An 18051-nucleotide genomic window follows, 5' to 3' on the forward strand; every position below is an offset into this window, starting at 1 on the left:
AAAGAAATACCACATGTTCTCACTTATTGGTGGGAGCTAAAAATAAATAAATTCACACACAAAAAGAAAAACCAGTGGGCGGGGGGGAAGACTTAACAACTACAACTCCTTGAAGTTGATACGACAAGCAAACAGAAAGGACATTGTTGGGTGGGAGGGGGGAGAGGGAGGAGGGAGGGGGATTTTGGTAATGGGCCACAATAATCGACCTCATTGTATATCGAGAAAATAAAATTAAGAGAAAAAAAATAAAATAAAAACAAAAATAAAAAGCAACTTGAAAAAGCTCTGCACAGCTGAGCTCAGGCCCTTATCTCCTCTAAAAAGGCTTCCTGACTGACCTGGACCAAACTGGGTGTACTTCCTATGGAGATCTATGTCACAACATATATTACACTGTTCTGTAATTCTCTGCTTAATCAGCTACCTTTATAACTAAAGTGCAAACTCCTTGACAGCAAGGCCTTATTTCATCTCTACTTGCATCCCAAGAATCTCAGAGTTATGTCTATAGCATTTTTTTTAGAATAGATGTATTCAAATCATGCTAGCCATATATGGCTAGGTGAGGTATTTGTTCTTCATTCAAGCAGAGTTTATTTTAGAGATCTATGTCCACCATAAGGAAGGTGGGACTACTGAGCACTTCCTGTGCCAGGAGCTATGCCAGGTGCTTTACATACTCTTATCCCCTCTAAATCTAATAAGCCTATAAGGTGTGATCCTCATTTTATAGCTGGGAAAACTTGCTCAGGTCAGTTAGTGAAGGACAAGATTTAAAACTCAGTCCATATCACTATTTATACTCTAACTCATTCTGAGGGTTTCTACAAACATCATACAAAACTTTTTAAAAGGGAAAGAAAAAAAAGGAAATCAGAGCCAAGGAGAAATAAGAATTTAAAAAATCATATAAAGTCAGAAGGTAAGCATCAAATACTGTATAGTATTAACATCCTTTACATTTGCTACAGGTGGACTGCAAATTTGGCTGAACCTCTTAGATACCTGTTTTGTAACATTATTCAGAGACTTAAAACAAAAGGGCAAACCAGTTGCTTAGAAGCACATTTACTCCTGAACTGAAACCTGAAATTTCTCCTGTGGGTCCTCAAAGAAGCTATGGCATGTTGAAGTGAAATAATGTGATCGCTGGCACCAGAATGTTTCATAACACAATCCGAAACTAAGTGTGGTAAAGGAAACTTGATGTGTGGCCAAAACAAGGCAACCTAGGCACAAAGGTCTCAACAATGGGCTTAATTCAGAATTTCTAGAGAAAAAAAATGGATTACCCAATTTTTGGCCTCCTCCATACATATTTCTCAAAAATGAGATTGAATGTTGGACAACAGAGAGATAAAAGTTGCTCTCTGACAAGTGCCTAGGTATTATTGCTGATTGAGAGAAGATTCACATAATCACTGAAGCTGGAGATAGAAACGACATCCCCTTATGAAATTTGAGCAATCTAATGAGGATATCTGCTTCAGAAGAGACCCTTCCATCTCTTCACAAAAGTGATCTAAAGAGTGCCCACTGTTAGAGACAAGATTTCTTAAAAACAATTTGAATCTGTTCCAACACATGAACAAACGTATAAAGCACCCCAACCCATGTTCATGGACCATGGATGCTATAGTTTTAGCCTAAAACTAAAAAAACAAACATCAACAAAAAACCTTGATCTGGCTCCAAAGTCCATGCACTGTATACTTCTAGTGTGCCCACTGAAATGCCTCATATGTGACTTTTGTTTCATCATTGCATTTAGAAAAACTGGCAGGTTTAGGGACACAGACTTGGAATAAATCTGCATGAAAGTTGATTTCCTACATTCAAACTCTAGACATCAAAGTCTGTCTCTTTTACCTTTATATAAAAGTCAAACACTAGTTTTACTAGCAACTTAGGCCACTACACAAAGAAACATACCCAAAAAGTACACGGGTTGGGGGAGACAAAATTGGAACTGCACCAAACAGGTATAAAGTAACTAAACTATATTTCCACTATTGGCTCATTTCAAAAGAACTTTAGGAAGAAAAGTTTTAATATAGGCTATGTATATACAATTCTACATGGCTTTTGCTAGCAGTATACAGGAGGGGGTCTTCAAAAAGTTCATGAAAAGATATGTGTTATCTTCTATTTCTCCACAAACTTTTAAAAGTACCCTTGTATATCAAATGGTCCCATCTGAAAATGGTTTAGCATTAGATTCAGGGTGTATCAGTGAGGGTACAGTTAGGAGACAGAAACCACACCAGATATTTGAACAGGGATATTTCAATATAATAACTGTTAACTAGTAGGAGCTGGTTAACTATTTAAAGGGGTAAAAGAGGACTCTAATGGGTATAAAAGTAGCAGGTGGGAAAAAAATCAGCTACTATCTCTAGGCTGAAAGAAAATGAAAAAAATAAAGAGCTAAATACTAAGAGAGGCTCTCTTCTACCGCCTCACTTCCAAGCTGAGAGTCAGACTTCTTTGGAAACCGTGCACTCTCCACAGAACATTCAGCCTGCCAGTGGTGAAGAAACTTGTCAGAGGGCATGGGCCACAGAGTGGCAGAGCTGCAATAAAAGCAGCAGCCCACTGAAGCTGTTTCACAGTGGCAGCAGGGTCGGGAGAACATGACCTGAGGCACAGCTGGAGCTCCTCTGCTTGGACTGCTGGACTCCTCTGGTGGATAAAAATCAACCAAAGAACCAGAATCCTGAAATGTCTTCTTGTTACTACTGCTTTGCAGTGCCACTCACTCCAGGGCCCTCCACTGATGAAGCCTAACATTCTGCCAGCTGGTGAGGGAGCTGATAAGGTCCAGTTCCAGTAGTACAAACCAGGGCAAAGGATGGGTTTGGAGCTGGGAGACAGTAAGTTGATAATTGCCACAGTTCACTTCTTTGGCTATTCAGCCTCTATGTACACTCACACTATCTAACACAGTAGCTACTAGCCACATGTGGCTACTGAGTACTTGAAATATGACTAGTCTGAATCAAAATATGCTAAGTGTAAAATACACACTGGAGCTCAAAGACTAAGTACCAAAAGAAAATGTAAAACATCTCATTAATTCTTAATATCCATTCTATGCAGAAACGATATTTTGAATAAATTAAATATATTAAAATTAATTACACCTGTTTTTAATGGGGGTTACTAGAAAATTTTAAATTACGTATGTGGCTTGTATTCCAGGTAGTTAAATCCCACCCCCCAACCTCCAAGTGGCTGCTTTGGATAGAGTCTCCAATTAGGTGAGATGGCTTTTTCAACTGCACTACTTCCTCCCCAAGTTTATAAGCTTTCATTCTGCTACACATTCTGCAAGCACTGCTAACCAGGTGCCCCAGCCCTCCTCACCCAAAATTCAAAGCAGCAGCCCAGAGGCTGATTTTGAGGTATATTTCTGTCATCTCCCTCTTCAATGCCATTTTTTTCCAATATAAATATATTTATGGTACCCAATAAGTACTGCATACATATTTGCTTTATAATTCAGTCTCAACAAAGGCATCTCCAGAAGAATTCATACAATAAGAAATGCAATGTGGTAAAGAGCACTAGACTGCAGATTAGGAAAAAATCTAGCTTCTGCTCCTGACCTGCTTGGGATAAGCCAGGTAAGCCTCAGGCTCTCCATTTCTACATCTGCTAGAAGAGATATGGCTGAATTATTTCAGTTTTATTCAAACTACGTCATAAAATTGTGTTAGGGACTGTAACCAACTTTTTTTTTTGGGGGGGGGTCCTTTTTGTGACCGGCCGCACCGCGCTCAGCCAGTGAGCGCATCACACTGGTCATCCCTATATAGGATCCGAACCGGCGGCGGGAGCGCAGCTGCACTCCCAGTGCCGCACTCTCCCGAGTGCGCCACGGGCTCAGCCAAACTTTTAAAAAATTAACAGAATAAAAAAAAGATTATACTACACTTATGACATTTCCTGAAACTTTTGTTTCAGGTATATATTTTAGATACTGGTTGCAGTGTAAAACATGTTTCTTACTGTCACCATTATACTTTGAAAGCCATCAACATAATTTCTTAAAATCCTATATATACAGTGTGAATTCTTACAGACTTATTTGTTCTAAAATTATTACAAGACCAGTAAATCTCAAAGTATGAAACCACAACTTAATATGGAAAGTTTTATCACATCTAAAATTTATTTGGTGCATTCTCTGCTTGCTATTGGGTATTTTCACATATACCTTTTCCTTTAATATGTAAAAGAAACCATGTGAGGTATTTTACAGGTTTAAAAACAAACAAACAAACAAAAAAACTACTTCCTTAACTTATTCAGTTAAAATGAATGTTATAAAGCATAATAAAATAAAAACAAAAAGCAAACAAAAACCAGACAAGTACACGGTCTATTTCCATTTCCTTTTATACATCTACATATATCACACACTTTAGTGTAAGGAGAATAGAGAACCAATTCAAATGAAAGGGAATCATTGTAATTTTTGTATACAGGTGCCCTTTAACCTACCAATTTTCTACCACAAGGGACTTAAATGCTTTCAACATCTGAAATAATTTTAAGTTTGGCAATACTCAATTTCATTCACATAAACACTTAAGCCTAAAAACAGCACTATTTTTCAGAGGCAATTTCTCAACAGAAAAAAGCAATGGTAACAGTCCAATAAATGGAAATGACTTAAATAAAATACCTTTGGGAAAGTAGAGAAAAAGTATAGGAACAATTTTGTAAAAATGTAGCACCATTACTTCAATGAAAAAAAACAAAATTACCTAAGAATTACACATTATATTTTTTCAAATAATCAATTTTCATATTTAGTAGTTCAAGTTATATAAGCTGTTATTAAGCTTTCCTTCTAACTAGGAGTTCGACACTGACATTAAGTTATTTTACAAAATAAAAAACAATTTCCCAATAAACAGTGGCTACTAAATTGCTACAAAGAAAAACCCTGCAATATTAAAGCAATTTCATTCCATATGTAAACTTTTCCCAAAAGAAATATTATCACTAAGTTACAAACAAGACAGCTAATCTGGTCAAGTTGTAAATGTTTTCACAAAAACATTTTAATCTCCCTAGTGTTTTTCATTTTTTGGATAAGTTTCTTTAGCAATACCCTCAGTCCTTTTTCTAAAACCATGTAACAAAGTACAGCTCACACACAACCCTGATGTGAAAGCTGACTTCTATTTTTTAAAGTACCCTCTTAACTAAATGTTGCCTGCAATAATAATGTCATCAAATTATATTCTGCAATAAAGTACTGTATATTACATACATAGATTGAGTGTGTACGTATGTATATGTATGTGCATGTATGTATATATTTTTTCAATGAACATTCATATTCAATGAATAAACTTAGTACCAGCACACTAAACTTCATATAATTTATTTTAAATGATTTCTGGTTCCAGGTAATTAAAAACCACAAACTATATGGCAGCAGCTATAATACACATATAGTTCTCTGAAAGAGTTTTAAAGTTATCCCATCATGGTAGAATATAATTTTTAAAAATACAAATGACATTTCTAGCATAAGGCTCTGTGGTTGAAAAATCAGTAAATTAAAGAAAAATATCAGAGAAAGGTTTTGGAAAGTAAAGCATGTTTTCTATTAGGGGAATTTATTCTTTCCTTCCTAAAAAATGGCTAATAAGGACATTAAAAGGTTCGGACAAAGGGTTCTTGAAATTCCTAGAAAATAAGGAATTAAACCTCAGTAGCAGTAATTCCAGAGGTCAGACTATCATGACAAGCTGAAAATTAATCTGTTGGTAGCCAGAAGATACAACTGCTCATGTTTAGAGAGGTAAAGTTTATTACATTTAAAACAATACAGCAGAAATCTCAAAAGTTTACTCATTAAATATAGTTTAATTCTTACAAATCTCCTTTTCAAAATGCAATTCATATGCTACAACCTCAGAAGTTTGAATTCAAAATGAAATATGAAGGCAGGAGTCAGGGAAATCATATCAGAGTGCTTTGTCAAATATCTGTATAGATCAGTACATACATACCTCTTCTGTGATACAGTAGGAAAAAATTCTAAATATATCCAAGTAAATGCAGAAAAATACATCACTATTTGAGGCAGACCATGCTAAAATATAATTTACAATGATTAGTTTGCATTTTAAATGATTAATAATGCTTTTAGTTTAAACCAATAAAATCAAGGTAAGTTAAATTTTGCTGTATTTCCTCAGGCTCTTGGTAGTAAACATTAGTTCATCTGAAAAGTAACTAAGATTGGAAAAGCAAATGACCTGATCGTTTTCTCTATGCTTAACATTTTCTCACTCAGTCATACTAAATGCAGACATATCAATATAGCATCAAGATTTTTCACATATTAAAATGAAGACTAATGACTTGTAAAGGTAGACTGTGTACCACATAGTACTTAATAAATGAGCTTGCAATTACCATCAACTCAATTTTTTTAATAACACCAAGATTTACAAGCTAAAATAATCATTTGATTAAAAAATTCTGCTATTCAAGATAACTCAGTTGTCCTTTTTCTCTTTGAGATTGGTACGGGTTGGGTCTTTAAAAACCTGAAGAGGAGTTGGTAAGAGGAAAAAAAATCCTCAATGCTTTAAAAAACTCAACTGGTTAGGAGTCCATACAACTACTATGCTGGCATGGAAACAGGTATTTTCTGTCACATAACCATTCACTTTCCCATAGAAGTAGTTCCTCCAAGCAGACTATACAAAGATGTAAATCAGCTTATCCATGATTAAAACCGAAGTAATCCTTCAAAACAAAAGCAAGAGACCTCACCCAAAAAGATCTTTTAAATCATTGCTAGCTGAACTGCTATTGGTCATAGTAGTTGGTGGTTGTGCAAAGTTCTGTGGGTTAAAGAAAGGATTACCCTGCATACCAAAGGCAGATTTGAAGTAATCCTTCAAAACAAAAGCAAGAGACCTCACCCAAAAAGATCTTTTAAATCATTGCTAGCTGAACTGCTATTGGTCATAGTAGCTGGTGGTTGTGCAAAGTTCTGTGGGTTAAAGAAAGGATTACCCTGCATACCAAAGGCAGATTGTCCTACCATGTTCATCTGTGTTCCCATTACTGAACTGCCCAGACCTGGAGAACCTTGAGGAGGTACAAACTGATTAAGCCACTGATTTGGTTTCTGTTGGGATAATTGGTTCATGCTAACTTTGGGTTTCTGAGGGCCAAAGAGATTATTAAGAGCAGACATATCTGTGGATCTTTGCTGGGTCTGCTTCACAACAGCAGGAGCACTGAAGTTTGGCAAAGTAAGAGGTGCTCCCAGAGTCATCTTGTTCATACCAGATGTGCTTGGACTGCTGAAGAAGTTCTGGTTTGTATTAACTGGCATGCTGAATCCTGAAGTCTGAAAGCCCATGTTGGCATTTAGGCCGTTTGTCAAATTTCTCTTTGTATTGTCAATTGGTGTTGAAAACATCATGCCAATGCCCATGGAAGGAACAGAAGTGAAGGTACTTGAAGCAGAAAGTTTAGGGTTACTAACAGAAAGGCTGGTCAAAGATGACATATTATCCATCAATGTGTCTGTCAAGTCCTTAGTCTGAAAAATATGAGGGAATTACTTTATCTCCAAAAAATACAAATTACTTTATAATTAGTAAACATTTGACAGATTAAATTATACAGGACAAGTTAAAATTAAACTCAAGAGTCTACACCAAGTCGGCAAACTATGGCCGGCAGACCAAATACAGCCTGCCACCCATTTTTGTATTGTTTTTACAGATGAATATTTGTGATCGATTTGAGACAGGGCATACTAACTAAATCCCAATTAAGTGAAACGTATGTCCCCCAAAATAGAATTGCATTCTTCTCACTAGTATATTCTATTATTTTTATATTTTGAATGTCATCAAAACTTTACAAAAATGTGTTTTCTCTATTCTTATGTATTTACAAAATATTCTTGATTTTGTCATGTGACCTGCAAAGATTTTTTCACATAGGAAGTATTTTAATGATTAAGTATCAAAAAAATAATTTAAAGAGAGCTTTTAAGGTAAAGTTATTTCTGAAACCAATAAAAGTGTAAACTCTCTCCAAGCAGGGCCTTTATTCACTGCCATAGCACCAGCACCTAGAATACTACCTGGAACAAGTAGGAGATAAACACTGGTCAGGTCACAAGTACCTTTTCCTAAATCAAATTACAAACCTAATAACTTTAAAGCCAAAAATAGAACATTCCTTTTAGCTCAAAAGCACATAAGAGCATGAATATAATATTCCTGATCTTTTCAAAGTGAACACAGCTAAATTAGTACTATGGGACCTAATCTCTTTTAAGAACCTTTCCTATTCATCTAGCTCTCTCTTTATTGGTAACAAGCACCATTAAACATTAAACATCTAAGCAGGTTATAGAGGTATTGTTAGAAAATCCTTTATGCCCATACTTTTTAGAAACTATGTATTAAAATATTCTTTGAAATACATGTTTATACAAACACTAGTAGACTAAGTTCTATATTACCTTGTTCCTTAACAGTAGTATACTTGAAATTATGCAAAAGAAATTAACTCTGACCTGTTTGACTGGAGCAATAGGTGTGTGTACTTGGGGTTTAAGAGGCTGCTGACTTTTCAACTTCTGTGCTTGTTCTTGTTCTTTTGCTAATTTTTGTTTTTCTTCAAGTGTAAGTGATGCCTTAAAACAAAATAAAGCAAAAAATCAACTAGCCACTTCATAAATCCATTCGTAAAACAAAAGATTACTTTTTTGGTAAAGTATTTCTTGGTATATTTGTCAATACAAACTACTTCACTGAAAAACAAATTATCCCTGGGTTGGTGATTGCCACAGTTAAGTTATATTTTGAATTACCATAAGATTTAATTTTTTAGATAGAAACTCACAGGGCCTGTGCTAAAATATTTCCAATGTGAAAACAATTATTATTTTAAAACCATCTGTTAGAATCTTTGTTCAGACAATGAGAATATGATTAAGTGATTTCATTCTATAAAACTGGGAGATCTTCTTGAACTCTCTCACTCCAAAAATATTTTAGGAACTCACCAAAAAGCTAAGGAAAAACTAAACAAACATGTTCTTTCTCTGCTAATGTCTTCATCAAACCCGATGTTTATTTTTTTCTTTTATCAACCTTGCTAAACTATAAACTCACAAATGTTCTCTTACAATTTTTTAAACTACTATATCCAGTAGTTCCTTGACTTTACACATACAGATATTCATATCTGGTAAATGAGTAGAAGCATGCCTCAGCAGAAGTCAAAAACTGACAAGTATTTTTTTATATTGGATGCTCACCAAAATTTCAATAGGAAAGTATCATTTTATAGTTTATTATTCAAAACCAGAGAGAGTAAATTTTAGCAGGAAATAGAGAAGAAAAAAATAAAGTCAGATTTTTTTATCTGCTTGTGAAACGAAGTCAAATCTATTTTGAAAATCCTCTTTAAAATATTGTTGATCCACAATTAATGAGTCATGTCAACATCATGAACCCTGATAGAATAAACCAAGAAGGGTACATCATCACTTCTGCAGTACTCTTGCCAAAAATGCAAATCTTAATCTAATTCTGAGAAAACATCAGATGAACACAAATTTAGGGCCATGCTACCAAATAACAGACCGATACTCTTCAAAAATGTCAAGGTAAAAATTTGATGGACTAGGAAAGTTAGAGTTGTCACCATGGAATGAAAGGAAAGAGAGGTGAAGTTGCTGGGCTCAAAAAGAATGGAAAAAGTTGGAAACTCAAACTGCTGAGAATGTAGTGAGTAGGAGAGTAATTAAAATACTGAAGAGCAAAAATCAGGGAGAGCCCACGGTAAATGGACAGCATAAATCTATGATGGAAGCCATCAACACAGGAACAGAAGCAAAAATAGACACAGTGGAATTTACCATGAGGTGTGACTGGCAAAGTACAGGAGAAAGGACAAAGGAGTCAGGTAATCTAGAAATGTTATCATGTACAAGGCTGAGTAGTAAAGGAAGCTAAAAAATCTTTAGCATGTTTATTCTCAACATGGGTTAGGTCATATTCCATTGATAAAGATATTTCATAAAGATAAGTACAGAATGTTTCTTCTTGAGATGTTAAACAGTATCTCACAACAAAAACCTGTGGCTTACAGGAAGCCCTACAATATTAATAAGAATACTAAAAGAACAATAAAGAAACTCACTTTTTTATGTTTATTCTGTAACCCATCCTCTTTATTTTCCGATTCACCACCAGTCAGAAGGTCTGTGCCAATGTTGTTAAAAACCTTGTCAATCTGCTGAAATAGAAAAAAGTCAACTGTTTAAGTAGAATTCAATAAAAATGTGATTTTATTGCTTAAAGATTAAAAGCTCCCCAAATGAAGCACAATGTCAAGCACTTTCTACAAAAATTAATTATTTTGTTACCTGATTCCCAACATTTGTAACTTTAGTCTCCTCAGAAGCATTCATTTGATTTCCTATGTCCAAAGACCTGCAGTAGAGTTCAATTATGATGAAACAATTTTAAAAATGCATATTTTAAATACTCATCCAAAAACTATTTATCTACATAGAATGTATTAGAACCTAAATAAAATGTGACTTCATTATTTAAGGAGAGTCATAATCTTTTCCATTATTTTCTACTATTAATGTCTACTTGCTCAAAAAATAGCATTTGTATATAAGTCCTTTTTTAAAATTAAACATTTGAGATTTACTAGAGAATTTACTCAAGAAAAACCACGCAAGCATGGCTCTTACTGTCAAAGAGCTTAATATCACTGAAGGACAAGATATGATATAGGGAACTTAATGTGATTAAGTTCAGAATCTGTGATACTAACAATGAATGCTATAATTACTATAATATACACCAGATCTATGCCTTGAAAAATAGGTAGTATTTAGATAGGAAGAAGAAAAAGGGAAGGTTGATTTCTCCCCTCAAGTATAAATACTAGATATTAAAAATTTGTTTCTACCTGAATACATTTTTAGAAATTGTTTTTCAGGATTCCTATGTTAATATAGTCAATACATCAAACATCACATACACATATACCACAGAATACGTAGAGCGTACAGAGGGCTATTTCACCTATTTCTACACCATGTGCATTTACTTCCATAAGTCTTTATCTTATACTGGGACAGAAGCTAAAGAGTTTCTGTTTGGGACCTTGATCATGATTGGTATCAATTTTACTGATTTTCAGATGTCTTTTGATTCAGGATTAAACTTTAACAGGTATCCTAAATGCATGTGGGGCGTAGAATATAGCAGAGCTTTGATTTTAATAAACTGGAATTGTACAGTGAACAATTTCTGCCTTTGCCTTCTTCCTCTGAACACTAGTGTATTGCAAATAATTTAGAAAATCCTCCCTAAAAAGAGGTAGATATTGTGGTACTATATATGAATGCTCTATAAATGTTTCTGGGATTAGAGAAAAGAGAAAAGGAGAAATCAAAACACCATGGGTTCAAACATTTGAAAAATATTTACAAGTAGTGTTCTTGGTGTTTGGAAACCTGAGCTTACAATTAGCCATCAGCGAATGCTAACAAGAGATTTTCTCAGAAACAGAATTTTCTTTATATAGAGAAAATGCTAAGATTATATCATATTACACTTTTGTATAACATTCTGTTTTAACTCAATTCAACTTATTAACATGTTGGAAAATTTTTTAATGTTTTATATACAGTCAAATTAAAATCTGGCAATTTTTCTACCTCATATTCCAGAAGATCAATTATGAGATAACTTTAATCTCATTCCTACACAATGTGCAATTCATTTACAACCTACTTACTTCTGCTGTTCTTGCATTATATGAAGTTGCTCCAGTTTAGTCTTATGTTCAGACTCCAATCTATTAAGCATCTCTTTTATGACGGAAATGAAAGAATTGAACTGGTACAATAAGAAATTGATATGGTTAAAATGTTTCAAGTTAGCAGCAAATGTAATCAATTAAGATAATTCAATGAGTTAATCATAATATTCTCCATTTTTACCAGTGGAATAGGATCCACTCATAGCACTGATGTCATGACAAGAATAGTAAGTTTAAACGCAGCATATCATAGCAAGCTTCTATGATATCTTTGTATGGTGGTCATATGATAGTTGATGAGGCTTTTAAGTTCCAAAAGACGTGTCTCAGTAAGTTTTATATCCTGAGCTGTCTAAGAGCTATTATTCAGGAGACTTATGTAAGTTCACCCCCAACAATTATATATTGATTTTCCTAGGATAATCCAAAATTGATCATCTGAATTTGCGTCTATCTGGAAACAATCCATTGAACAATGTATAGAAAATTCCTGTTTATTTGGATTGTTATAACCATGTCATAATTGGCAAAAATAAACCTTGTTTTCTAAAAAGCTAATAGAAATATTAAATGTACATAATCCAACCTGCAAATAATTAAAGTTCATAAAGTATACCTAACACCATGTCTTAATGCAATTTAAGCTTTGGTTAAACTTTGGTTAACTGCTGATAATTCTTATCATACTTCAGGATAATCATAAACAATTTGTCTGAATTTTTACACCATATATTACATACACCATATATTACAGGAAGAACCTAGGAACTGCTTTCCTCTCCTTCCCAAATTTTGCAACTACAGTTAAACTTTGGTTAACTGCTGATAATTCTTATCATACTTCAGGATAATCATAAACAATTTGTCTGAATTTTTACACCATATATTACATATACCATATATTACAGGAAGAACCTAGGAACTGCTTTCCTCTCCTTCCCAAATTTTGCAACTACATCTTCATGCTGGGTGCGAAGATGTAGTTAATCCTCACAACTCTTAAAAGTAGGTTTATTAATATTTTTATTTTACAAATGAAGAAACAGGCTCAGCAAAAGGTAAAGCAACTTACTCAGAGATACTAAATATCTTACATGGCAGTTAGAATTCGAACTAAGTCTGTCTCCAAAGCTTATGCTCTTTCCTGCTACATTATTACACTGCCTCTCAACAAGATCTATCATTAGCTTCTTCTTTGTCTTATCATGAAAATGACAAAAGGCCTATTTCCTTAGCAGTTTCTCGTCGCTGACTTTCTGCAGATTAGGCTTTTTAAAACTTTTTATTGAAGTATACTATACTAATGGAAAAGTATACATATAAGTACACAGCTCAAAAAATTCACAAACTGAACATACTTGCTGTTTTTTAATCAAATGCTAAAATGTATTTTCCTAAGTAGCCTTAACTTTTTCACTTAATATATAATATACATTATTTTAAATCAGAACTGACAGAAGAGGGCAGTCTTGAATTAGGAACCCTGACCATGAAATGAACAGCAAAGCATACCGTATTCATGCTAAACTACTGTAAAATAGAAGAAAATATTTCTTTTGATGAAAACAGGCCCTAAAAAATCATAAAGCTGAAGAAAACTAACAGAACATTTCAAATGGAATTATATATCCCAAAATAAGCATTTGGGTATACTTAAAAACACCCTAAATATGAGAACTAAGAACAAAAATGACAAAAAGTTGAAGACTTTTTTTTAGCATATTTATCCTATTCCTCCCCAATATTAACTGTTTTTGCCAATCCTGACCCCAACCTTGATATCCAAGATATGAAGAAACTTAGCCAAAAGTTGAAATCTAGAAACAAACTTTCAGAGGCTTACCTACTACTTCTAATGAAATGGTGGATCTGATTAATTTTACAAATTTCTCTACCTCTAAAATTCCGCTCACTCAGCTGTCTCCCCAATGCCAAAAGCTCTCTTGCCTAACTTCCAGCTTTCTGCTTCTTTCATTGCTTTAATTCACTCTCAGTCCTTAATTCTAAATCTTCCTTCCTATCCATCTTTGACACTCTCAGTCATTGATGTTATATTTCATTAAATCCCAGTTCTATTATGAACAGAAAATAGCTTGTCATTACTCCATACCTCAAGTTGTCTTTCAATTCAATAAATATTTTTGTTTCTGGCACTACACTAACTGCTAGGGCTATAATGAAGAATAAGCTATAATAATAAGCCTTTGAGGAGTTTATAATCTTCAGAAAGAGTCAGACATATAAGTACATACAGCTGTGATAACTACAGCAATAGAGGTATGCAGAAAAGTAATTCCTTAACAATCTTTAAATACATTACCCCTTTGCTCAAACATTTACCACATCTCAAAAGTTAAAATACCTAAACCAAACAGGTACCTATTCTAGTCTTGTGTCATCTTTCTCCCATTATTTCCCTACTGTATTATACATTATTATACCCAGTCAAATTGAATTCCTTCCGTGTGGCAGACACACTCTGAAAATGGTCTCCAATTATCTCCTCCTTCTGCTATTCATGCCTCATGTAATTCCCTATCTTTGGATGTGGGTGGGACTTGTGACTTGCTTCTAAGCAACAGAATATGGCAAAGGTAATGGAATATCACTTCCTTGATTACATTACAAGAGAATGTAACTTCAGTCTTCTAGCTGACTCTCTGTTGCTGGCTTTGGTGAAACAACTTGCCATGTTGGAGAGGCCCATGTAGCGAGAAACTGAGAGTGGCATCCAACTAACAGACAGCTAGGAACTGAGGCCCTCAGTCCAACAGCTCAAAAGGAACTCAGTCCTGCCAACAACCATGTAAGTGAGCTTAGAAGCAGCTCATTCCCCAGGTGATCCTTCAGATGAGCACCCAATCCTTGACTGCAGCACTGTAAGAAACCCTGAACAAAGCCATGCCCTAGCTTGGCTGACCCACAGAAACTGTGAGGTAATAAATGAGTGTTGCTTTAAACCACTGAGTTTGTTTTGATTTATTATGTAACAATAAATAACGAATACATTCCCTCAAAACATTGTATGAATTTGTTCTTTGTTCATGTCAACCCTCCAGACCAAAATTTAAAGAAGTCCCAGATCCTACATATCTTTCATCATCCTGTTCATTCACTATCTCCCAATTAGGCCTTCAGTAATCTATCCTGCCACCCCATAAACTTTCTACCTTTAATTCCGTGGCATATTTTTCCTTGTTTTAGCAATCTTTATATGGAACATATTGATATATTTAATGCCAAGAAAACAGTAAATTGAATAAAGCACAAAAATGCTCCTACCTGGTTAAGATTAAGATTGTTTTCAATACTCAGGGGAATCAGATGAGGCAATACTTTTCCAGCCAGCTGCTCTTTGGTGATTCCCAACTTCTTATGAGTAAAAGTACATTTATAAATACCTAATAGAAAAGAATGACACAAATTTTATAAGTTAACACCATAAATGAATAGAAATCACAAAAACAGTACGTCTACATGAAATCTCTTGATAATCAGTGTAGGACAAATTTTTCCCAATCAGTGCCTAGAACAAGAATGTTTTAAAATATGAATTAGTGAGATTTCAGCCTTTATCATAGATCCAGATTAAAACACTATGATATTTATTGTGTGTTCTTTTGGTTTAAGAGCACAATTGATGATAACATAAATTTAAAAGCTTTTCAGAACCTGGTTCAGTTTTTATAGTGCAGCAGAAAGGTTACAGACTATCGCTCTGTCCTGGAAACATCTAAATATATATATTTTAGACTTTACACTCAAACTTAAGGCATCTATTCCAAAGTGTGTAAGTACAGGTATAGTGAAAGTATAGGTCCTACACCTTTATTCACTTCTTCAGAAAATCAAAATCAACATGTTTGAAACTTAATAATTTAATTAAACTCCACATAATCCTTCCCTATTGTCTCACCTATTTACTTGACCTTCAAGACGCTGCTTGTTACACTTATTCCACAAAGCCTTATTTGGTTACCTGAGCACATTTGCTCCTCACTGTCTGAATACTTTTGTTTTCTAAGTGTTTTGTATACAATCCAAAGCTTTAGAACACACCATCTACTATTCTACTAATGTACACAGGACTTACAATTTTCATTGAGCACCTACTAAATGTTTATTTGTGGGGCACTATACTCATTACTTTCCCTTTATTTGTTTCACTGAATTCTCACAAGACACCTACAACAATATCATTTTTGTCTTCTTTTTGTAAATGAAGAAACTTTTCAAAGTCACCGTATGAACTGACAGAGCCAGGATTGGAGCCAGGGCTCCTTCTAGTACAACAAACTTCTGGTCAAGAATACAAACTTCTTTAAGCACGAAAGATTCATACCATATCCCAAGGGTTCTATGCCTACAGGTCCACAATAATACTTGCTAATCATTCCCACTAGTATGTACTGAGATCTTTCATAGGCCAGGCACTGTAATAGCTGGTAAGAACACAGAGTTAGGTATATTTTATGAACTTTAATTATTTGCATGCTGGATTATGAGTAATATAGATTTCTTAAAAATTAGCAGAGAACTTCAGATTTCATAAAAAATGAACTTAATGTTTTCGTGATTCTACAGCTACGTATTTTTATTAGTACAGCAGACCCCTGTTATTTCAAGATTTGACTTTTATAGCTTTAACAATATAAAAACAATTTCAAAGTTTCTTGACAGTAATTTGTAATTATGCTGATAGAACAGAATATGCTATAAGGCTAGTATGCTTCATCAGCACATAACTTAGCAGAGAAACATACGTGTTAAGAATTTAAAAGTATCTAAACTAAAAACCAGCTTTACCACTTATCAGTTATATGATCTTGAATAACTTACTTCACCTTTCTGAGCCTCAGTTTCCTTGTTGTAAAACAGAAATAATAGTTCCTATCTCATTGGATTTGGGGGAGAACAAAATAAGATAATGAAGAGAAAATACTTTGTCTCTTACAAATTGAGTACAAAGTAAACATCCGATATTACTGCTAAGACTATCAGCATTTCAAGTAGTTTTGTTTGCCTCTCTTACTTTGTACTATGTTATGGGGAAAATATACACTATCATGATATTTGCAAAGCTAGGATCCCCAAATATTTTATTCCTTTGTAAATGTCAAGGTTCTATTGCTTTGCTAAAATTAACACAAAGAGAAAAGCTGTATTATGGCATTTATCCCATCATTCTTCAATTACTGAATGCTATATACACAAAAGGAGAATACAATAGTTTTACAGATTGGAAAATGTATTTGCATGACTGTAAAATGATAAAGTAGTATCAAACGACATTAAGTTTTCAGCTACCTAAAATTCCCATGAGGACCGCGGGTTCCTTGGATGGAATTTGTTGTAAGAATGGTAGGATATCATCAAGTACAAACCATTTATCCAAGTATTCCAAAATCTTTCCTAAGCACACTAATGAATTTACACGAACCTATTAAAAGAGGTAAATTGTATTAGTCATTTCAAGTCTTCGTAGTCTAGAACAAAATATTTAAGTGTAAATTTCATCTACATATAGATATATATGTTCAAATCTCAAGAATAAAAGTAGGTTTGGAAGTTCTCATCCTTTATTAATATAAAAATTTCATTTACTTATTAATTTTTCTGACTTGTTTCAGAAAGAATTTATGATTGCTTCACCAGGACACTAGTTAGCATAAGGAATGACTTCAATTTTGTAACATTTTAAATCAAGTGATTAGGATTTGAGAAGCTTTTACTATGTATGTGTTTACTAAGAACTTTCCTTTGGAGATATATGAATTATAAAAAGGACTACATTTCTCCCCAAGTGACCAGTTTCATTGGGATTCCAGTATTTTACTGTATTCTGGGTTCAATACATTCTTAAAGTAAATATTTTGACAACATGTGAACAGTATCCATACTTGTCTTACAAAGTTTTCTATTTCTAAATATATCTTTAATACAGTTACTAAGACCTGACATGTACATGCTCTTATCAAAACAGTACATTCACTGGACTGTTTTGATGTATATGTCACACCCTGTTTTTCGCTGAAATTTACTAAGACAGAATACTTTTAAGTAACAACTGTATCAATAAAACTCCAGTTTTCATAAAAAGGTAAACTAAAAAAAGCAGAAAATAATTGAGTTGGTTTAAAAAGCACCAAATTTCTACAGAAAAAAATTTTCTATTTCTGAAAAATAATATGCAAC

The 18051-nt window shown here is 33.9% G+C and overlaps 1 protein-coding gene across 3 annotated transcripts in view; it reads right to left on the bottom strand.

Annotated features, from left to right (window-relative positions):
- Positions 1 to 6954: 6954 nt before the first annotated feature.
- SCYL2 (SCY1-like 2 (S. cerevisiae)) overlaps positions 6955 to 18051 on the bottom strand; it is a 47363-nt gene continuing 36266 nt past the window's right edge. Inside the window, exons 11-17 of one of the 3 annotated variants that reach the window (XM_008592666.1) lie at positions 17164 to 17296; positions 15139 to 15257; positions 11833 to 11933; positions 10439 to 10505; positions 10213 to 10308; positions 8579 to 8698; positions 6955 to 7588 (exon numbers count right to left, since the gene is read on the bottom strand). In XM_008592666.1, the coding sequence (XP_008590888.1) occupies positions 6956 to 7588; positions 8579 to 8698; positions 10213 to 10308; positions 10439 to 10505; positions 11833 to 11933; positions 15139 to 15257; positions 17164 to 17296 (1269 nt within the window). In that variant the 3' untranslated portion in view covers position 6955. The remainder of the gene's footprint in view (positions 7589 to 8578; positions 8699 to 10212; positions 10309 to 10438; positions 10506 to 11832; positions 11934 to 15138; positions 15258 to 17163; positions 17297 to 18051) is intronic. The other 2 variants (XM_008592665.1, XM_008592664.1) reach the window with 2 other exon arrangements.

This window comes from Galeopterus variegatus, unplaced genomic scaffold, assembly GCF_000696425.1.
Source record: "Galeopterus variegatus unplaced genomic scaffold, G_variegatus-3.0.2 Scaffold8155, whole genome shotgun sequence".
Taxonomy (NCBI): Eukaryota; Metazoa; Chordata; class Mammalia; order Dermoptera; family Cynocephalidae; genus Galeopterus; species Galeopterus variegatus.